Source organism: Rousettus aegyptiacus, unplaced genomic scaffold (genome assembly GCF_014176215.1).
Source record: "Rousettus aegyptiacus isolate mRouAeg1 unplaced genomic scaffold, mRouAeg1.p scaffold_m13_p_12, whole genome shotgun sequence".
Classification (NCBI taxonomy): Eukaryota; Metazoa; Chordata; class Mammalia; order Chiroptera; family Pteropodidae; genus Rousettus; species Rousettus aegyptiacus.
In genome coordinates, this window is record NW_023416287.1 from 49,326,701 (window position 1) to 49,349,979 (window position 23,279).

The 23,279-nt window shown below is 37.9% G+C and overlaps 1 protein-coding gene across 7 annotated transcripts in view; it reads right to left on the reverse strand.

The window, feature by feature from the left end:
• Positions 1–23,279, reverse strand: part of PTPRM (protein tyrosine phosphatase receptor type M) — a 691,775-nt gene that overhangs the window by 120,104 nt on the left and 548,392 nt on the right. For 3 of the 7 annotated variants that reach the window (XM_036229038.1, XM_016120969.2, XM_016120971.2), the window contains 5 exons: positions 21,012–21,163; positions 17,343–17,417; positions 17,088–17,114; positions 13,154–13,165; positions 12,241–12,428 (listed from right to left, as the gene is read on the reverse strand). In XM_036229038.1, the coding sequence (XP_036084931.1) occupies positions 12,241–12,428; positions 13,154–13,165; positions 17,088–17,114; positions 17,343–17,417; positions 21,012–21,163 (454 nt within the window). The remainder of the gene's footprint in view (positions 1–12,240; positions 12,429–13,153; positions 13,166–17,087; positions 17,115–17,342; positions 17,418–21,011; positions 21,164–23,279) is intronic. The other 4 variants (XM_016120972.2, XM_016120970.2, XM_016120973.2 and 1 more) reach the window with 2 other exon arrangements.

Below are 23,279 nucleotides of genomic sequence, written 5' to 3' on the forward strand. Positions count from 1 at the left end.
ATAAGAAGAATAATTAAGTGACTAGTCATGTATAAATATAGATGCAAAATCATTATTAGTGAACAGCATTTAACAATGTGAAATATATACCATATCCAAGTTAAGTTTATCCCAGGAATGAAGGGTTGGTTCAATATTAGAATATTCATTATATTAATTAACTCACCACATGATCATATTAAGAGAGCTCAAATTATTTTATGTAACAATAAATGCTGAAAATCATTCTACCAAATTCAATATTTATCCATGGTTCATAACATTAATAAACCAGTAATGGAAGGGAATATCCTTAATCAAATCACAACTAATTGCTAATCATTAAATGTCTTTTATTTGAAAATCAGGAACAAAATGATAATGCTTGCCAATCTAAGTTTTAGTCAACAATGTACTAAAGGTTCTAGTCAGCTTCCTAAACAACAAAAATGCATAAAGATTAAAAAGATACAAAACTATCATGAGAATGACATAGTTTCTTCATAGAAAACTCAAGAATAATGTACAGACAAATGATTGAAATAAAGACTGCTGAGAAAGTTTCTGGAAAAGGAGTAATGTATAAAAGGCAGTAGTATATATATATGTGTATATATATTCAATATACTTGCAATAAAAAGAAAATATTATTACCATAACAAAAAAAGTATACAAAACTAAAATATGTACAAGATTTTATGGAGAACATTTTGAAACTCTATTGAAAAACATTAAAGAAGATCCAAATAAATGGAGGCAGAACTATGAATGAATAGGAAGATCCAATATCGCCAGTAAGTCAATTCTCTCAAGCTTTATAAATGGATCCCATGCAGTTCTAAACAATATCATAAAGAGTTTTTCATGAAGCTGACTGTATAAAATGTCCACATTTTCCATGAACAAGTTACTTCTAAAATTATGGTAGGACCGTCAACACATTTTTAAAGAAGAGCAAGGCAGGCCATAGAAGAACTCCTTCAAGTCAGTAAGAAACATTAACACCCTAGTTTAAAAAAAAAAATAAAAGAGGCAAAGCACATGAACAATTCACAGAAGACCACTTTCTCATGGCCAGTAAACATATGAAGACATGTCTAGTTTCAAATGGAACAACGAGATACTTTTTTTCACCTATTAAAATGGTAAAGATAAAAAAAAAATGTATGCTTCTTTTCATGCTGGCATATTGAAGCAAGCATTCTCACAGAGAGAGCTGATGGTGAGTGTGAGTTGATACAACTTTTCTGGGAAGCATATTGTCGCTATGCATAAAGAACCTTAAGCATTTGACACACTTTGAACCAGTAATTCCATCTGTTGAAATCTATCCATAGAAAATAATGAAGGTAAATCCGAAGAATTATTCATAGCGGTGTTCACAGCAAACACATAGAAACCATTTGTGATATAATATTAAGTGGGAAAACAAGATATGAAACTACTTATATAAAAATTCCAATGCATTAAAATATTGGATGAAAACTTACTGAAAATTGATAGTAGCTTTACGAGTGATTTTTGTTATCATTTTTTAATTCGCATTTTATATAAAATTTCTAAATTTCTTTCAAAAATTATGTGCTGTTTTTAAAGGAAAACAATAAAATTGAGACTTGGAAACCTTTAAAAACATGTTTTGTTCCTCTTTATCCTTATGACTGTTTTTCATCATTAAAATAGAGAAACAATAAAATCAAGCATTCTATTTAAGCAGATAAATTATGTTAATTGGATTTGTGGTATATTCTCTTCATGTTTCAAGAAGTCAGCTTAAAACACACTTTTAGCAATCAGCCAAGTAAAATATTTTGGCTGTAAAATTGGCAAGGAACTCAAATGCATAATTACTTAAAGCACATAAATACAATACATATAAAAACATATGCTGTGTATTTATAATCAACACTGAATACGTTATAATTATTCAGTATCTCTTGTATAATTTCCCTGAAGTAAACAGATAAAAGGCTTTTCGTGTGTCCCTAAAGGGCAACCAGAGAAGAAAAAGGGAGTGAAGAAGTTTGTTAAATTTATAAGATATTGAATATTATGAGTGAATTCCATCATGGTCATAAAACTACATTTATTTCAGAAGATGCAATAAAAGAAACTGAAAAAGTCAGCATATTCTCTTTTTTTTTCAGTGATATGACAGGTCAAAAAATTATGGGCTCTGATTCAATATTATTTTGGTCTGAATAATACATGTGACAGTAAAGTGAATTTATACAATATGAAATGTGCAATAGATTAAGTAATTTGAAACTTTTAATCCATACATTCCTTGTTATTCATGATCCTTAAAAACTGGGACAGAGGGGATTAGAGATGTAATGGAACTATAATCGTAAACACATTTCAGACATTGTGAGGACTTGACACAAAAATGTATTAGTAGCATTACCATATCCTCTCAACTCAGCATTTTTGGCGTTTTGGTGATAGAGTTCGGGTTAGAATTGAGGATGGGGAGGGGTTGAAAGGGGGGAAGACAGAGGAGGAAAAGATAAGAAGGGCACATCAGGATAGAAACCACCTCATGCAGAAATGCTGAATAAACTCAAAAGTGGCAAGAGGAAGCCAGAGAACTGCCTCTGGATCCTAAGTGATGGCACTCTACACTGTGATGACCACCAGGCTGTGGTTCTCAAGCAGCTAGTCTGAGTGTCTCCCACTGGAAAACATCCCATCCATGGAAACAGATCAACCAAACAGTAAGTCTGGTATCACTGAAGTGACAGCACTACAACTATCAGAGACATTTACTAGGCGCTTGGTCATCACAACTGATTGAGTTATTTTGGGGAAGTTGAGTGATTTGCTCAAGGGTCCAGCATTAGGGTCTCAGCAGAGATTCTTCAGTGACATGACAGGTCAAAGACTTGGGACCCAAGTCTTCTGATTCCTAATCTACTGTCCTTTCTGCTATACAACATTATTGTTTGGAAACAATAATTGACCTTTCAACTGGTTATTTTTTGCATCATTTATTCAAAGTTTCAAGGTGTTATCTTGGTTCTGTCTGGAGGTCAGAGATCCAGTTAACATGATCCAGGAACGGAGGATATCATTTTATCACAGATAAAAAAGGTCTAAGTAACATAAAAGTCACTGTCATGTTGTATCGTTTCGTTGAATAAAGATTCAACATCTTCCAGACAGAATCTTTTAGAAAACCTCAGCTTATACACACACCTCAAATTTATACATTTTTCTCCCTCCTTTCTCCCACTGTCTTTCTACCTGGTTAGTTGACAGTAATAATCCAGGGATGTGGCATATAGAATCTATGCTCCCAAGAGCTGTAGCTTGATTTTAGCTGATACTGTCCTGGTGAGTTTCAAGGAGCCAGGTTGGTGGATATCTGCAGAATGATTTTCCTGCATCTCTCAACAATGAAAAACTGTAATAGGAGAGGAGCAATGTTGGAGTGACCTTGCTCTCGGAGCTGGGACACTGACTGGGGTTAATGGGCAGCATCTTGGGCTGCTGAGATGTTAAAATACACCAGAGTTGGCACTGGCAATGGGGCTCCCAGAGCTGGATGGGTTTTCTGCCAGTAAACAGAACACTTCAAAGCAAACAGAATTGCACAGAGGAAAAACAACACTCCTGCCATGAAACCACAAGTCAAATCAATAAAACATAAGGTTAATTTCCATAGGTCTATATCTCTGTGGTGTTGCAGGAGGAAGTGACATGGTGTAGTGGGAAGAACATGGACTTTTAGGGTCCACATATTTAACAGAATAAATCCTACCACTCCATAGCACTATGGCTTTGGGCAAGTTACTTAAATTCTGAATCATTTCCTCATCTGTAAAATGGGTATGATAATAATGTAATAGCCTTGTGGTTAGAAGTGTGTGTGTGTGTGTGTGTGTGTGTGTGTGTGTGTGTGTGTGTGTGTCTTTGTACATGTTGACACATCAGGTGTTGGACAAAGGCAGGTACCATCGACATCGTCATCAAAATTCTAGGAGCCAAGCAAGCAAGACTATGAAAAACCTTTTCCTTAAAACCTTGCTCCCCACATTTGTGGTAGCAAATTACCTTTATGAGCTTTGAAACTGTGTGATGATATACAGTTTCTCTCTTGGAATAGTCATGTTATGAAATGCTTCGAAGTTTTACCTAAATAATTCTCTATTATTTCTATTAGGGATTACATAAAAAATGTAAAGCAAACATAGATTATAAATATTTATCCTAAAAATTTTCCACATATGGTTGGCATTCAATAAGTAAGATGATCGGATGGAACTACACCCATTTTTACTATTTTTAAAGGTTCAATATCTAGGTAAGGTACAAGTTGGTCAGCAGTTTTTTCTGGTTGGGTGCCACTAATGCACTTGATTCTATCTGATGATTTCTACTTTTCTAAGCATGTATTTTTAAATAGTTTCATCTGTATTTAATTTCATTTCCATTTCTAGGGGTGTCTGTGTTTTAATACATAGAAATCAATTTAGCAAATATAAAGTCACTTGACAGTGTATGTCAAGTATCTATTGACTCAATCAGCATACAGCCTACTATATTATCGGTTAATTTACTGCCTACTGTATTATCAATATATACTCCACTGTATTATGAACTGATATATTATTCACTGTATATCAATTAATATGTTGCCTTCTCTGTTATTCAAACCCAGACCTATAAGACTGTAAAGAGAATGGTTGTTTCTGATTGGGAAAGCAGAGAAAGCTTCAGGAGGAGGTAATATGTGAGTTGGATCCAAAGGGACATGGCAAGTGTAGAATGAGCTAAAAGTCTTCCTAGGCAGAGCCACAACATGAAGGACAACTCGGAGACACAAAGGTGCTTGGAGTGTGAGACCTGGTGAGTAACTTAGAAGAGCTAGACCATAAGGCTCATGGTGGAAAGTAACCGTGGTCAGAATTAAGGCCTGAAATACAGGCAGAGGTCATGTTGTGGAGGGCTGAGTATACCATGCTAAGGAGTTTCTTAGTTTTGGAAAGAATCCACAGCAGACTTTTAAGCATCAGTCAAATGTGATAACATCTATATTTTACAAAGGAAACTGATTTTCAGAGTGGAGGACAGACGTGAAGGGGGAGACTAAATGTTGAGAGATAAGTTAGAGGACTCTTACAAATGGTGCAGGCAAGAGATGAGAGGTGAGTGAGATCTGAGAGGGATGGAGCAGAAAATAACGGAAGAGAAAGTAGTTAGGACTTGTGGCCTACTGATGTAGAGGTGAGGAAGAAGCAGGGGACAATGACAACTGTGCCTTAACTCACTACACCAAGTCAGTGGAAGGTGACACCAGATACTCACGAGGTCAGCAAGTGCTAGGACATCGGCGCATTTACAGTCCCTTCTAGGCCAGGTCCTGTGACTGATGACATCTGACACTAAAAGCATGTTAACAAGTAGGAAAAGTGCTTAATGCCCCTCAGGGTAGAAAAAAATTCTAATCATCAGCTTCAAAATAAAAACCAGACAGTTGACTAGAAATGCCTCAGACCAATTGGAAAATGTCTGTTGCCATGAACTATCATCAGAGGGAGGATGAAGAATCATAGGAAATAACAATTTTTAATTAAGTTTTCTGAAGTTTGAGCTTATACATGTTATTACCAGGGGCATGGGCAAAAGGACGCGGGATTAAAAAAAATCGGCTTACACCTAAGAGGTCCTGAAAGCTGGCACTACACAATGGAGCATGCAGCAAATAAAAGAGACACTTTTATATTTGTAGTTTAGAAATATAAACCAAGTATTCATGGTAAAATCAACCCTCTCTATTGCACTATTTAAAAACATGCAGAAACTTTTATCTACTAAGAAAGTACCATAAACACATACACTTCACTTCTCCCAAATAGCTTGAAGCAACCTCAAAATTTTAGATAGATAGAAGTTTTTATCATTTTCTTATGGACCTGGCTCAATATCACCATAATAATTATAGGAAAAATCGTGTCAAAACTCACTTGGCTGCTATAGCCATTGGAGGCGCAGCTGTTGTGATTCTTAATGCATTTACAGCACTTGCCAATGCTCCCCGCTACTCCCCATCCTTAGCTTTCGATGGTTTTGTTTTGTTTGTTTTGTATCCTGTGGGATAGAAAATAACCTGCATTGATTGTGGCAATTGATTGACTCAGCTGGTGCCTGAGAATATGAAATGGGAACTGAAAAGCACATCTGAAAAGTGTGTGGGCTGGAGGTGAGCGGGAAGGGGGTGCCTCCACTCCAGATTGCTCAGAAGCACAGAACCAGCTGTGTCAGGCAATGGTTCTATCAGCTAAGTAACACAAAATGTTTTTTATTCCACCTGCCCTGCCTCTGTTTTTAAAACTCAACACAAGAACTGATGTGCTCTGCTCTTAAAACTTTTCTAGAATGTGCAATTCTTCTTAGCCAACTAACTTCCCGCAGGGGAGAGACAAGGCGTCCAGGTTCCCTCAGCCTATCTAAGGATCCAGCCTGTCTTCCTAGCTAAGGGCATATGCTATCTAAGGGCATCTAAATGGAGATTGTAACTGTAACCTCCACAGAGAGGAGGTGGTTTTCAGGGAGGGAGGAGAGAGAGGGAGAGGGAGGGGGAGGGGGATGTATGTATAGGAAAAAAACATAGTATATATAGGTTTTGGGATTATCCATGGTATCAGGCATCCACTGGAGGGTCTTGGAATGTAACCCCCATGGATAAGGGGGTATTTCTGTAGAAAAAGTCATCAAATGAAACATTGTGCTTTCACTGAACAAAATTGGCCATTTTACTTGGAAAATGGGGAGGGATGATTGGGGAAATTATATAACCCATATATTTAAAAAAAAAGATCAACAAGGAACTATAAGGAGATAGACATGTTTAAAGAAAATCCAGATTCCTTAGAAAAAATGCATAGTTATACTTAAGCCTGAGATTTTGGGCACACATGTCTTAAATTCCCCTGTTTAAATCAAACTGAAAAACAATCTCCATGTTCAGTTATAAAATTAATCACCAGTGTTTGTACCCTAGAGAAACACACAGGATAAAGTAGGTGGGGTAAGGATAATGCTTTTCTAAATATATTTAGATATTTGCACTGTATTTAGATATACATATGTATATTTTTTGAAGAGTAGGCAGCCAAGAGTTACTTAGGTTTATAAGTTTCAGCTCTAGTAATTTGAAAATAAATTTTTGTGCCCCAGAGCAGTATTAGTAGCTAATTAAACAGTGCCATTTGTGTTTCTCAGGATGCCCTATCTGGGAATAGTTTTAAATTGCTGTCTTTCTTCTATCCTAATTTCACAATGATACCAAAACATTTTTTTTTTCAGAATCACATGACCATTTTCCCACTTAAAGTTATTGCTTTTCTGCTTGGATCCCCAAAGAGACGCAGGATCGGTTAAAAAAAAGTAGGATCAAAGAAGGCCTTCTGGGGACTAGAGATGGGAAGAAACTCACCCCCAACCCTGCGGGGCCATCGAGGAAGTAGGGATCCCCCTCGTCTCCCCAGCTACAGTGGTGTGCAGCAGCTCACAGCACCAACACATCAGGGGCAGTGAGGATTGACGGCCCCGTTCGTCCAGTGCACAGCTGCACGTGGTGCCAGGACCAAGCTCCCTTTCTGACTCCAGGTGGTAAAGGCCGAGCAACCTGAAGGGGCAGTGCAGCTCGGTCCTACACTGTTCCCCCTGAGTGCAGCTCACCCCTTTGTTTATTTTTGGTAAACACACTGATATTCCCCAAGGGGTTAGCAACAGACTGCTCTTTGCTTGCTGGGAAAAAGAACGAACTCTGCTTTCGCAGCAAAGTAAACAAACTTGCCCTATCCACTTGGTCTTTATCCAGAGATCCCTGATCCACTCTCCGTTGACAACATGCCAACTTCTGTTCAATTCAGCATGTTTACCTTTTTATCGTGATTCATGTCTGAGTTTCTTTTGAATCGAATTACGGCATTTCCCTGGTGAGATATGCCATATGACGATCTCGTTAACACAAATCAAATACAAAATTTGCACTGAGTGCTGCTCCGTCTCATGCCCACTACATGTTTTCCCTTTTGTTTGGACACACTTCTGTTGTCTACTTGAGCGGTAATGAATCTTCCTAGGGTTTAGGCCAATTTTCAGACATTTCTGTCTTGGAAAAGATAAAGATAAAGATGAACTGGTAGAAATACCGTCAACAGAGAAAAAGCCACTATTTCAGAACTACTTTACAATCGAGACGGCTGGTTTTCCCAATACACACAGAATGAAGAAAACCAGAAAGACTGACTGCATGATGATGCTGAGTCACAGTGGCAACTGGAGGCTTTCTCGACAGTCACCCCCAGATGCACGTCAGTGCGAAGTAATCCACTGTTTCAGCAAGTGCCAAAGCCAAGCATTCCACATTTTTTTTGAGCAGGGACAGAGCGATGTAGTTCATGTTGTATTTTTTCAGAAATATATTTTCCCCTTCCCCTTTACTTTTTTGGGTGTTGATTATTGTCATTCAATCAATTCCTGTGTGCCTTGTACAAATAGTGCTTCTAAATTAAGCTGTTTGTATGAAATAGACCTCCATCCAAGCATAGGAATAAGACTCTTGTTATCTGAGTGTTTCTTCTCTTCCCACAGCTTCCAGAATGAAATCCAAGCTTTACTGTCAGACATATGGGGTCCTTCATAATTGGAGCCCTGTTCTCCTCTGCCAGCCCCACCTAGGATTCATGCCAATTTCCCAGGGCACCCCATTCTCTTGCTTTTGTGTCTACCCATGATCTGCCCTCTTTCATCTTTTCTCCTAGTCAACTCTCATTCATCCTTCAAGGAAAAAGCCATCCTTGCCTGTTTTGCACCCCAGGCTGGGTTCGGTGACCCCCGTGGCCTTCAAAGCACCTCTGCAAATCTCTCTTGTGGGGTTTAACCTGTTGTGGTCACTAGGCTGCTTCCTCCGGCAGAGGGAGCTTTTCGAGGACAAGGCATGCCGTTCTCTGTGTCCCCAGTACCTAGCTCCGTCAGATTCACAGCACATGCTCAGTACTTTCTGGTGAATTAATAAGTGCAACTTGTTAAATTAAATTCACCAAATCCTACCTTGCCACCAGTGGATTTTTTTTTTTTTTAAAGAGCATTCTCTGGTCTGTAGTACCATTCCTTAGAACTTTCCTAAATTAGATATTTTAGCAGTTAAAGATGATAGCACATATTTAAAAATACTTATTTTCTCAATTCTCAAACTTTATCCACAGAATCAAACCCACCTATCTATTTAAATTACTTTTTAATGGGAGCTTTCGATGATATATGATACATAGTAAGGGAATTACCTAGTTCTGTAGCTGAAGCAAAAATGTACTGAGCCCTTTCCACAAAGTGACTGGTTCACTTTACCTTCAGAGTCCTGAACACAAGAAGAGATGACAGAGATGTACTGAAACCGCAATATGATAGTTTCCAGATAAAGAATATGGTGTGAATTTCTATTCTTAGATCTTATTATTACTTAGTATTTTTCTCTTTTACTAGCTAACACGTCAACCAAATGTCAGATACAATTCCAACACTTATGATGCCTTAAATGGGTTCATCTTCATACAACCGTATGAGGTTGATACTATAGTTATACCATTTTATAGCCGAGAAAACTGAGGCCCAAAGAGGTTAGATAAGTTGCTCCAGTTCACTTAGCCAGCGGTAGAAAGCAGAGCTGGGCTGGAACGCCGGCAGTCTGGGGCCAGAGCCTGCAGCCCGCCATGGCTGTCAGTATTCGCTCTGCAAGACCCACGCTGTGCCAGGCAGCCACAACACTCCCGACTCTCGACTCTCGGGGTTAAAGGCAAGGGTGGGTACGTCACAACGCGGTTCAAAGAAGTACCTTTGGTTAGGGTACTAAAAGCCAAAAGAACTTTTAAAAAAAATAACTGCTTGAGGATTTCCAGATTCAACTAGAATAAAAATTCCCTGGGATTAGAGAATGTAGAGCAGAGTCGACACAGCCTGGGGCCTTTCATTGCTCTTAATTCCCATCAGCCTGGTTGTGCCTCTCGAAAATTCTGGGCTTGTAATTCAGTGACATACGCAGATAAAGATGCAGTAGATGGGGTTTCAGGCTTGAGGCGAGACCCTTCTTATCAGGCGTCCCTTTCTCTTGGCAGTCACTGCACAGGTTCACCCATGATCCAGCATTACTCCTCAGGTCCCATTTACTGTCCCATCTGTTCCACTATAGTCCTCTTGCCAACACCAGCACCCTACCCCCCAGGAGTGTTGGAGGCACTTAATAATCTGAGAAGTACTGACTTATAGGATTATTCCTAACAAATTTCCATTTATTATTTCTCTCAATAGCACCTTTCTACTTGTTCCTTCTCTCCTCTCTAGTATATATTCTTTTTCATTTCTTCTTCTTTTTTTAAACTGAAAATGATTTTGGTGTTTAAAAATATTTACTTTCCCCTCCCTGCCAGCTTTATTACGATATAATTGATATATAACGCTATGTAAGTTTAAGGTACATAATGCGAGGATTTGGTGTGTGTGTGTGTGTATAAACATAATTAATACAACATTTTATTTCAAAATATAACAACTCAATGAATCATCCACTTTAACATACTTAAAATTAGTATAAACTGTTTCAGTTTGCACTTATAAATCACATGTGATTAGAAAATATTTTTTGCATACTCTCAAACACATATCATCTATAGTGTTATGAGAAGTGCCAAGGTAGGTATTTTTAAACAGTCCATGAAAAATTTGAATCAGGCTATTGTATGAATCATTATTTGAGCTTATAACTAATCTGTTTGACATTAATATCTTTAATAAACATTTGAGCAATATCTGCATTCATAATATTGGATAGAATGGAGACATCACTTCTGTTCATTAGGCTTATATTTTCTCAATAACCTACTTTTGTATTTCATAAGTTATTAATGCTTTCAGAAGTCTTACTCTTAATCCTATTAATTTCTAAGCTAGCCTTTAAAAGTGCGTGAGGAAATACTCAAAGGCAGTCAATTCCACTGAATTATAAGTTAAATCGCTAAAGGTAAATCTAAGAATTTCAGGGTTGCTAAAATACAGAACTTTATCTGAAGATGTCGCTGGACTTGGATCAAACCCTTGGTCTGAGTTAGTTTTCTTGGGCTTTGCAGTTTTCTGAACTGAGACCATTGGAAACCTATGAGGATGCGCACGTCAGCAAAGTGTGTCTGTCTATTCGTCTGTGTTGGACAAAATACTTGGTCTTAAAAGAAGACTAGCCATCACAGCGACATGGCCAATCAGTTTGGGAAATGACAGCAACACAACATCTGGGACATAGAATTAAGTATCATGAGTGTTCCCTCAAGAGGAGAAAGAAGTAAAGTCGAAACTAATAGAATGTAGAGATGGCAGAAACTCATTTCAAAAATACTCATTCTGACAAGATATTTTTCATCTGTGAATTAGTCAGGTAGACACAGGACCAGAAACACATTCTAAGATTAAAAAAACTATATATCGACCTAATCCTATTTTTATTTTAAGTATGTTCCTTTATCTTTACCAATGACTGTGAACTAATTTTAATAAGGTAAAAAGAGAAATCCTCCCCCCTACTTGTACACCCAAGTGATGGTGGACTTCTGTGAAGCAGACCTCCTCAAATCAATTCATTCTTTTCAGTTCTTGAATGACTTTCAACAGAATTTGCTAATGACAGAGGCTGTGAAAGGGGTGAGCCCTACATTTTGTATAGTGTAAGAGAATATCACTGCTCCTGGAAATGCCCCTGAAATCTGTCTGCGCTGGATTCCAGGATGGCGACATGCTCTTTGGGCTGGCAGGACAAGAACAGCTGTCACAGCCATGACGCTAGCCAGTCCCTCTAATCTCCACTACATGACATCGCTGGTAGGTCTATAATAGTTTTAAGTGGACGGTTTCTTCCTGAGATAGCTACTACAAAATTATTTGGACTTAACATCATAGTTAATTACAGGAAAAGTCAACAGAGTGATCGAGAATGGGGAAGAGGCCTACCAAGGCCTCTGTTTTCATTGCATATTTGTGCAGAATAAGGGAAAAGGTGAAGTGGTCCTCCTTCTTCCATGTAACATATGTTCGCTTCCTAGTAATACATCTCACTGCCAGGGGGAAATGGATCCCTGGCTGAAATACTTGGTCCCCTTCCGGCAGTGCCCGGGGCCTCACTGGCTGGCTGAGTGAGTCAGGAGCCCAGGCCTGGGCATCACGCCCAGAAATGCTGAGAAGGAGCCCCGGTGCCGAGCTTGTGCTCACCTCGTATTCCTCCTTGAAGCCATAGCCCTCGGCACACTTCATCTGCGTGATGTGTTGGAGCAGGTCTGCCACCCGGATGGCGGGGTGGAGCTGCCCTGTCTGATAGGGCACATCAGTCGGCTCCCGCTTTTTGTAAGTGTGGGACTGCACCAAGCTGCTGGTGTCACTGGCCATTGTGTGGGTTTCATCTAGGAAAAGAAAGCATGGAGAAAGTGAGGGAGAATCAGCAGACTACGTCGGAGTCGCTGAGAATGCTAAGAAGCAGCTGCTGACATCCCCTCGACCTCTAGCCACGATAATCTCTACAATGGCTCAGCAAAAAAGAAAAGTTAAACGTTCAGAAATTTAAATGGGATTGGCAATACTGATAGGAATGAGGCAGAAATATTATTATTATTATTATTTTTTACAAAGCAGTCCAAACGATATATTGTTTTTAGAAAGCTGGTTGATAAAAACCCTTTAGCCTTTGGGTGCTAAAGTTTATAGAAGTTTCAGTCTGAAACTTCATCAAGGCCTGGTGCAAAACCAGTCTTGTATTTCTTCTAAAGATTAGTTAACTAGTTTGTATGAGGAAGTAAATAAATTCTGTACAAATGTTCTGTGAGCAAAATAAAAGTGCACAAAATGGTTTGGCTTATAAAGCTAGCAATGAGAATATGGCCTTGATGCATGGAATCCAAGAGAAGCGGAAAAAGAAAAGGGAATTGGTTTGATGAGTCACTTTGCATGCTCTGGGATCAGAAAGCTTGACAAAATACTGTGGACTGACACATCACACATGGAATGTTCTACAGAGATAACATGCAGGCTGACACATAGCAGAACCGGCTGGCTTTGTCGGGATCTACAGATGAGACACACACTCCCATACCCTCCACACCTTTTCCATGGGGTGAATGGGGGGACTTACCATTTATTGGCACTTTTAAGAAGATACATATCAGGAGAAAAGAGGAGGAGAAAAAGGAAACAGGGCATAAGCAAGAGTACTGTGTGAATCATTACAGGTATTTTTTTATGTTGTGCTTCAGTTGTATAGTTAAGTTTTCTATTCATAGGTAGTCAGAGGGCAAAGCCTCAATTCTCCCATCATGTTAGGATGGAAGTGTTTAATTTAAGCACTCAATAACAAAAAGGTTAACATAGAATCATAATTGCTTTTCATCCCCCATGAACCAAGTAATGACTAAATAAGTCTTATTTGTACTCGACACATTTTCTCGTTTGAATTTCTTGAATAAGTCAACCAAATTGTACTACAAAATTAATGTCAAAACTTGGTCAAATAAGCCTGAAGAGGCTATATTTTAATGGAAGACTACTAGCAAATTAAATTAATTAACTGCAGAAATTGTAGCTATTAAAAATGTCTTATGTAGGAAAGTGCTATTCATTAAGAGTTTCCACATCCTACAGGTTAACTCATTATGATACTGAACTCCTTTAGCTGTTTTATAATTGAGGATGTGTCTCATCAAAATATAATTCTAAAGTCACTTAAAATGAAGCCTTTTAAGTCAAAATTAATTTCAGGTAAAAAAATTAAAACATGAGAAAGGATATGTTCAACTTTTTTTAAAAAAATTAGCAGATTATTTATCTACAGAGAATTCAGCTATGGGCTTTGTTTGTTTTTGAACTGAGAAGTTTAGCTCCAAAAGAAATTTAGTTCAAGGGCACTTGGTTAGCTTGGGCATGGTTTTGGAACTTCACTTCTATCTGCATTGCAAAGCACCTGGGTATGCATGGTATGAAAGGTGGTACACAAGTGTGTAGCTATGTCGCTGCTGCTGAAATGGCACCTGGATCACTACAAGGTGGCTAAACACACAAAGACAAAATAAAAAAGGGTGGCAAGTTGATTTTATGATTCTTTATTTTTCATTTGGATTTGCTTTGACATTTAGAAATTCCTATGTTCCCATTTAATTAGAACAGTCACAAATAAACTGGGAAATTTTCACATCAGATTTGCTTGCTGGCAACAGCCAAGCTCATAAAGCGGGATACAGGATATCTGCTGAAGTACTGAATCCATTGAGCTTTTAGTTGCTCCAGCAGGACGGTCTGTTCTTTATACTAAAATGAATGGAACATTAATTAGTTCCCCCCTGTGCCTCTCTCATTCCCTCAGTTCTGTACCTTTTGGGATTAACATAATTAAATGCCCTCTATTGTGGAATGACCTTCCAAACTTCCCCTAAATGAATCATTTGGGCCTTCTATGTAGATACACCGGCAACAGAGCAGTGCTTTGATCCAGGGCTAAGACGTTTTAGCCATGTGGAAGCTGCAACCACTGTCACCATTGTATGTATCATCTCCCACTGCCTGGCAACATCTTGGCCTCATTACTAGTGTAGACATGTCTTAAAGCATTTAAATATTACTAAGACCATTTACGAAAAGAGTACTACTACTTAGTACTTAGATATTAAAGAGGGAATAGAAAGTTTCTTGTGCAATATCTGTTATGAAATTAGGTCACCTATACTAGTAAAATTCTTGATTGCATCCAAATTAGAGATTAATCTGTTCCCTCTGACTTCTTAAAAAAGAATTATTACTGATAAAACATATCATTTGCCATTAATTTCATATATTTGTTAAGAATTATCTACCATTTTTTTTTTAAATTAAAAGTTATGCCTAGGAAGAAATCAGAAATAAAGTTTCTCATTAATAGTTATGACAGTTTTCTAAGAGTGAAGAATGAATTCTACCTATATTTTTTGATAAACTACCTTGAATTTTAAACAAATCAGCTGAAAGATCTGGAATTGAAATGAATGCTGTGTTTTTGAGACAGAGAAGGTTCTATCCATTGATCCACCCATCTATAATTCTATTTTTTGCAAGAAAATAATGTAAAGGCATACTAAAGCTCTACACATTAGGGCACCTTAGCCTGTGAGAATATAAAGTGGAGGAACTAGAGGATTTAATTGCACCAAGCTCCTGGTCACGACAAGCATTTATTCTTGTCTTAATGTAGATATATTTTATACAGTTTACCTTCTTTCCAGTTCCAAGTGATAACTTCACTAACCCTTGTATACAATATATAGATTCACATTTGCATCAAGTAATGTGGAAGAAACAGTTTCCAAGAACTACCATTTGTTATGTTGGTACATATATAAGCTAGACATGGTAACAGTTGTTTGTCTATCTGGCTGACTTATTTTTCACAATGTACATCATTTTTGCTTCTTCAATTGTTTGTTCAAATTTTTCTCTCTCTGTAAAGAAGCCTAACCAACTTAAAAGATGTCATTAGTGTTCATAATAACAAAGCAGCGACTTTGAAAAACGATATTTGTTTAATAAGCTTATCTAAATCCTGCTGTGAAAGAAATCTGAACATTTTCTTCCCTCTGACAATAGGCGTCTCAGCCCTCCCCACTCACAGCTCTTCCAAGGTCAGACCATCTACTAGAAGAACTGTGGGATGAATGCCACAGCACACAAAGAAATTGCAAATCTTCGCCTATCAAAAGATTCTGCAAATGTCATCTGCATGTAGATTGCATTGTTCGGGTGCCTAAGATTAGCCTGTGCCCTTCACTCAGGAAAAGAATAAAAATGCAGCTTTTTTCCCTTATAGTTAGTAGTAAAAGGTGAGAGCTTTCGTGGGTTTTGTTTGTTAGCCACCAAAATGATGCAAATTCAAAAATTTTACTTTATGTCCATTCTTAATCTTCTGAGTTCACTTTTTCCTCAAACAACAAATTTGCTTAAGCCCAGAAAACACCATGAGGAAAAAAAAATCACCCTCTTTAAAAAATCATAACAACTTAGAGAAAAGAGAAGCACAGGGGGAAAATTATGTTGCAAAGATATAAACCCTTGTAAAGAGAATTAGAAGGCAGAAGTCACACAGCTGAGGATGGAGCCCTAGCTATGACGAACACTTATGTATCTTGAAGTCATTTGTTTTGGGCTCCTTGATGATAAGGTTAGTGGTAGAAAGAGAACACAGCCGTGATACACTCTGGTTACACATGCGTCTCAAATGCAATAGCAGCTCATGCTTGTTTGGTAATGCTATTTCATAGCCAGGTAATGACATTTCTCCTCACTCTTGCATTGGACAAACGGGATTTTTTTTTTCTTTAACTCCCCGCTGGGAACATTTCATACTTTCAATGCATTCTGCCCCACATTTTATTTTTAACATTTTTTTTTCATTTCTAGTGACATCTGATACATAATAAACCATGTGATTATAAAGTGCCATCTTGTCATTTCACTGTTGAGAACATCAGCTCCTTTGAAATTCTACTGTGTGACAGACACTTTGGAATGCTGGGGGTGCCCTCAGTGACTCTGAGGAGGGATAGGGGGCCAAAACTCTATTGTGATCATTTTCTGCATAACATTTGGCATAATTAGAAAAATGCTATTTTTGAAATTGAATTTTTTAGTGCTTAGCAATAAGTGAAAATAACAAGCTATTTTCACTTTTATGACTGTCACATTGGACAGAATTCAGCTTTTGGAAGTACACAGCTGAGTAATGACATACTGCATTTTTCCCTGGGATCAGACCTGAGTTTAAATTCAGAACATAGAAAGGGAGAATACTGGAGCTGGGATTATTCATTTGAACCTTTTGGTATCATTTTAAACATGCATGAGGCAAACCCTTTTATGAGTGGAGATCGTTTGGAGAAAATCTTTTTATTATCTATGCCCCACCCCCACCCCAGGCCACCCACCACCCTGTGTCCTGCTTATGATCACTGCATCATATAAAATTAAAACTCCAGTCTCTTACAGAGTGGCCACTGACTTTCTAAATTACACCTGCAATAAACTATGATAAAGGGAAATGGTCTCACCTAAAATTGCAGTTGGCACAAATGGGTCTGTCATACATCATTAGCAGGTCAATGCAGAGAAAGTAAAAAGAGAAAGAACAGTAAATGATTGATGAAAGGCCCCCCATTATTCCCAAAGAAAGCCACAGAAAGCATCGGGTTACAAGATATCAAACATATTAAGCTCCTAAAGCATCATGGACAGCAAAGTGAGAACTGATTGAATCTGACTGTTGAGGGGTTATGAAAAGATGAAACAATGGAAAAATCTGTTACCTGGGTAATAGGAATTAGGCACCGATGTGCTCAGTGTATTTGTTTTCATTGTGAAGGATGATGGTGAAGACACAGCTGTAAATAAGAGAAAAGCTAGTCAGCAGTTGTAATGAGGCAATACCTGAAAATATGGCACTCTGAGATCATTCACAGGAACACCAGGCTGGTGCAGAGTCGACTGAAGAAACATTAGAGGTTTACTGATGTCTGTGTGGTAAATATTACCATTACCCGCTGTCTCTGGGGAATACTTGTACTTTAGAGAACAACACTCTTTAATCACTTAAAATATTTTTCTTACCCCACAAATGAAGGGAAAAAAATCCAATAACCACAGCTGCCAATTTGAATTTATAAATTCACTAGACTTCTAACCTTTGCTTGTAAATTCTAGTATTATGCCAAACTGATTTTTCACAACTAAGAGTATGAGAATGTGTCTACACATGGTTTTAATACTTGCTAAATCCTCTCCTTCCTCGTCTTTTGGATAGTTAGAGAACTTTCCACAATGCTTTGACTGGGTCTAAGAAAAGCAAGGGTGATTTTTCATGTGTGCTATATTTAAGGTGAAAGCTGCATACCTACGTATTGTTCTATTCATCTTTTCAATACCTATAAAAATGCTTATTTTTATTTGAAACATTCCTTTGAAACACTCAAGACTTAACTATTACACTTTCTATCCCTTTCTGTTATTAAGAGAAAAGTCAATCTTATCTAATTTATCTGATTCCATCAAAAGTGGGCATTTCCTATTTTTAGTTTGTTAACTTGCTTCCATGTCTTAATTGATTAGTGCTTTAAAAACACTTTAATTTCACTAAATTGTAAGGATAAATGATTTGAATGTGCTTAAGTGTTCAAGCAGGTTAAATGCAAGTCTGAATCTTAACTCCTCTAATGTAGGTATATGATTTATGAGATGCTGAGTTCCTGACCCCATTATATCATTATAATTATGGGAACCACTACCAAATCCCTATGGATATGCTATGTTATCTTTATTCTGATGACACGTTATATAGTTTAGCTCTCCTGGGGCAGTTCCTTTAGGACAGTGTTTTACTCGTGTTTGTATTTTTAAAGTATAGAATTAGTAAATAACAGAACAGGAACTAGAACCCAGGCTACCTGTCATTTATAAGATATTTTTTCTAAAATATGGAAGTATCGCATTTCTAATGCATGTTTATGGTAAGCTGCCAGGAAAGAAAAAAAGCAATTGATAAAAATAAGAACAGAAATCTTGAGTACCTATAAGACATGCTAGGGTCAGCAAGAATAATGCCTATTACCCGTAGATGTTTTTATGTAGTTGGTGAAAATATATAAAAGCAAATAAAAATAACTATGCTTATTTTTGCCTTTTTTAGAAACATATTTTAAATACTTTTGCCTTTTATTATAAAAATTAAACTCATTCCCACTCTATATACCTATTTCCCCTCTTTTTATGTACAGCTCCCATTTGCTTGGTGGACAGATTTTCCCCTGCTCTCATAAATGTGCTCGTGCTTATTTTTAAATTCTCTAGTCTCATTTCTCACTGTCTTATTTCTAAAAGCTACTCACTTTCTCTCAACCCTAAAAGATCTCAGATATTCCCAGACTTGTCATAGGTTTGAGGCTGGAAGCCTAGTGGTCTAATGAACACTTTTCCTCCATCAGTAACTGTTCTTATTTTAAAGGCATTAGGAGAGCATTAAGATAAAGTTTACCATTGGGGTCACTCCTGATGGATAGAATTTGATGCAACCTACTCATTGCTCAAAGAGTGGGGGTGGGGCGGGAAATGGAATGCCCGTTGCTGTGTTTCCTCTATTGGCTTTACTGATGGAAGACACAAAATAAGGCCTGATGGCAGAAGAGCCCTGGAAGCTGATGCTGGTTTCTGCAGCAGCCCTCTCTGCATGAGCATTTTTGGACTTTCACAGATACATTCACTTTTAAAAAGTGACTCCCAAATTGAATTTCCTGTCCAGAGGCAAATATCCCCTGTTGTTCAAACTCTAAAAGCCTAGAAACTACCTATGTAGGTCTCTGCCCTTTGGGCAGGTAATTCCAAGCAAATTTATTCGTGAAGAATTTCACCATGAAATAGAAAATCTCGAATATTAATGGGTTATCTTGGAAAATAAGTGAGAATATATATCTGTGCGGTCCCTTTCATATTGACAGTCAAGAAATAATTGCAACTACAAAAATTCTAACCTTATCTATGGTGAGAAGGAGTTCTTGCATGCCAGCTCACGACAAATGCACAATAAGTTGCTTTATTTTGGAAGTTAAGTGCAATATATACATACATATATATATATATAATGAAAAATATAATATTTGCTATAAAAAAAGCAGATAAAATTCTATGAGAAAATGGGATGTAGTTTGTGCTTTACTGAAGCACCACAGATTCTGTCATATATATTGAAAATGACAGGAGAGGTCAAAGAACAATGGCCACCGATGAGGCGTGCTGGGCAGCCCACTGGGGTCAAAGCTGGGTCTCCTGAACTCCCGTTCCACCGGGTTAGTTTTGCATGTAGAATAAATAAATATTGCACTTCTAAGTAGGAAGAGGTGGACGACCATAAGCACTAGAAACATAAAGGTGTAGGCAAATGTAGGAGAAAGGCCAGGCATGGGAGCAGGCATGTGTGGTGACCATGTGGTGACTGGAGAGAGGAGGAGTGGATGGGAGAGAGCTATAGAATCAGAATATGCCAAATGGGTGGTCAGACGCAAGCACACACTGTACAGACAAGTATCAGCCCTCTCCCCCCAGAGATCAGATTCCTGGGCTTCTCAGTCAGGAATTCTCCAGCTTTTATGCGTTTTTGTTAGTAATGGTGATAGCTGCACTTTTATTCCATCCCCATGCTGTCTAACATCCTGATTCGCAGCCAGAGTGAGTGGCAGTCTGTGGCATGAATCTCACGTGGTAAAATCCTCTGACTTTGAATCTAGCAGGGCCATGAACCACAGTCAGACATATATCACAAGATTTACTTTTGGTCTCTGAGATCACCAGGGACACAACTGTTCTTTTCGTTATTTCATATAATCAATGTAATTGTTAGCTTCCTAAAATAATGCCTTGTACCTGGATCACAGGTGGTAGTATGAGATGGTATCAGCTGAGCTAGGTTTACCCACCTGGTGTGAAATGTAAGACTTGTAAAGTGGAAATACAGTTTAACTTATTAATTGGCACTGATAGCCCTATAATAAAGGCAGAAACTGTCAGCTAAACAAATAAACAATTAACTTGTTACTGCCATTTAGTGAACTGTTTTATAACAGGTTTCTCTTGTGTGATTCCACACCTGGTTAGCTTACAAATAGTATCTAAACAAAAATGATGATGAGAAGCAGGTGCCTTCTTAGAGAGGAGAGAGCCTTTGTGTCATTGCTCTCTAAGTCTTTACAGGAACGTAATCGTGGCTTACTGCACTCTCTCATCTGGCCCCATCACCTTTACAATATTGTCTTGTTCAGAGACCCATGGCACATGGAGAAGTTTCCAGGACCGTTTAAAGGTCCTGGAGAAATCAATAAGGCATAACAATTCTCTAAGGAGTTGTTTTTTTTTTTTAAATCCCTCAGTACTATCTGGAATTCTAGAAAACCACTGAGATGTACTAGAAGCCAAGAAACGTGTGCACTTACATCTGCCATTCAGATTGTGCGTGTCCATGAATGAGAAAGCTTCGTCGCAGTTCGTGCCTTGCTCCGCGTAGCTCTTGTCCATCGAGTTCACCATCACAGTCATCTCCTGCCGGGTGCTGCTCATTGTCTCCTTCCGCTTCTTGGCTAGTTTCCTTAGGACAAAGAGTTCATTATATAGACATGCATATGAATAGAAAATGGGGCGTTGACATGTGTACTGACAACCAGGAGACTCTTCTGTCGAATTAGTCGTATTCATCTATAACAGTGATTTATTGTGCCTTCTAGATATCAGGTTCTCTGCCAGCTGCAGAGAGACAGAGATAAAAAAAAACACCCACTGCTTATCTTCAGATAAATCCACAGTGATATTAGGAATGTACCGCCAGCCTAAAGCATTAGTTTCTGTTCTTCCAACTATAAGCTAAATTAAAATGGCCAGTGACCGTTTTGAGGCAGTACAACAGAATCATTATGTATTTACTGATATGCTTTTAGTAAGTAAACTTTTACTAAATTATTTTCCATATTTCCATATCCAGTGTCAAAAAGTATATCCCTCTAGTAAATATTTGCCAAATAAAACTCTAATAATCTAAGGATGAATCTAAGAGGCATACAGTAGAACTAAAGAATAAAGCTAGGCAAGGAGTAAAGAAAGTATAATTGGAGTATGTAGATAAAGTGAGCAGGCTGTCACACAGAGCCTACACAGAAGAGAGGAGCTCAGGTCTCAGAAGCATTGAAGGGGAACATCCTGAATTCTCATATGCCACTAGACCAAATCTTAAATGAACCCAAATTAGTTCCTATCAGTTTGTCAACAGAGCAGAAAGCAAAAAAATTCAAGTTATTGGCTCCCCTGGAAAATGTAGCAGCGGAGTAAGTCTCCTTGTTCCCTTCCTCAGTGAAAGAGAATGCAAAAGTCTGAGGAAGACAGAGATTTCTAATTCTTTTGGAGACAATTTAACATTGACCTCTACATCCTTCTCATTGACCACCAAAAGTTCATAATCTAAAGTCACATATAAACTGGAAAACAGCTGTAAACCTAAGGGAAACTGACATACAAATAAGCAGATAAGACACATTTTTATAGCTCTTATTACTCGAGGCTGTTTTATACTCCCAAGACAGACAAGAATAGAATTACAGAAATTTAAGGAGAAGGTGTAAAATGAGAAGGTTTAAGAGGACCATGGCACCATAATACTAAAAATATTATATCCTAAAATATCTTAATTCTTCCTAAGCCCCTAGCAACATTTACAAAAGAAAATGGCAGCTATTTCTAGTAAATTATCTTGACTCCGATTGACCTAGGACACAGTAAAATTTAAAATAGGTTACATAAACAAAATTACCCCCATATTAGGTGATTACTAATGCAACGTAAGGCACTAACAACATGTGACCATCTGGATAATCTTTATTATCATTTCCCAATGCCACATAATCCAAATGTTTTCTTGCCTGTAGTTACAGGGATCTTCTAATATCATACTTTAAAGTCAGAAGTGTATCATTAATAAGCTGCCCTTTTTATTGATAAAAGTTGTTGGAAAAAATACGCTTTTTAAACAGAAAAATAAAAATCACCTATAACTTCTATGACAATGTTAAAGTTGAAAAGTAAGCCAGTGTGGGTCCTCTGGGCGCTGGCATTCCTCCCTCATCAGTGTGCAGACCATGACTGTCTTTCCAGAGCCCCCTTTTCTCTAGCCAACATGCTACTGTTAGAGGCAGAGCCTGGGTTTGGATGTTCTCAACAGGTGTTCTGGAGAGCGGCAGCACCAGGCTCAAGCTCCACAGCTGTGGTAACAATGACAAACTTTCTCTCCCCTTCTGAATCTACTAGCTCATTGGAAAAGCATTCTTAGGCCAGGTCTCTCCAGGAACATGAAAGTAACGGACTGGGATAAATAACTTCATAATTCAGGTAACACATTTCCATTTTCCTGGAATTTCTTTGATTTGTCTCAAACTTATTTATACAGATAACTTCCTCAAGATTTCTTTTAGTTCTGCTATGAAGAAAAGCATAGTCAAGTTCATCAGACTTCCTTTTTGTCGTTCCTTGTTTATATTCCTCTACTCCATACAGGTTAGAAAATGACAGTGAATGTGTTTCTGGTGTTGTTGGTGGGACGTGGGGTGGATAAGGGGATGTGTGCACCAATATAAGCTAAGCTTGAACTAGAAAAACTCTTTCTCCTTTCCGATCCTTCATATGTTTGAACTAATTTCAGTGCTGTTATGTTCTTCATT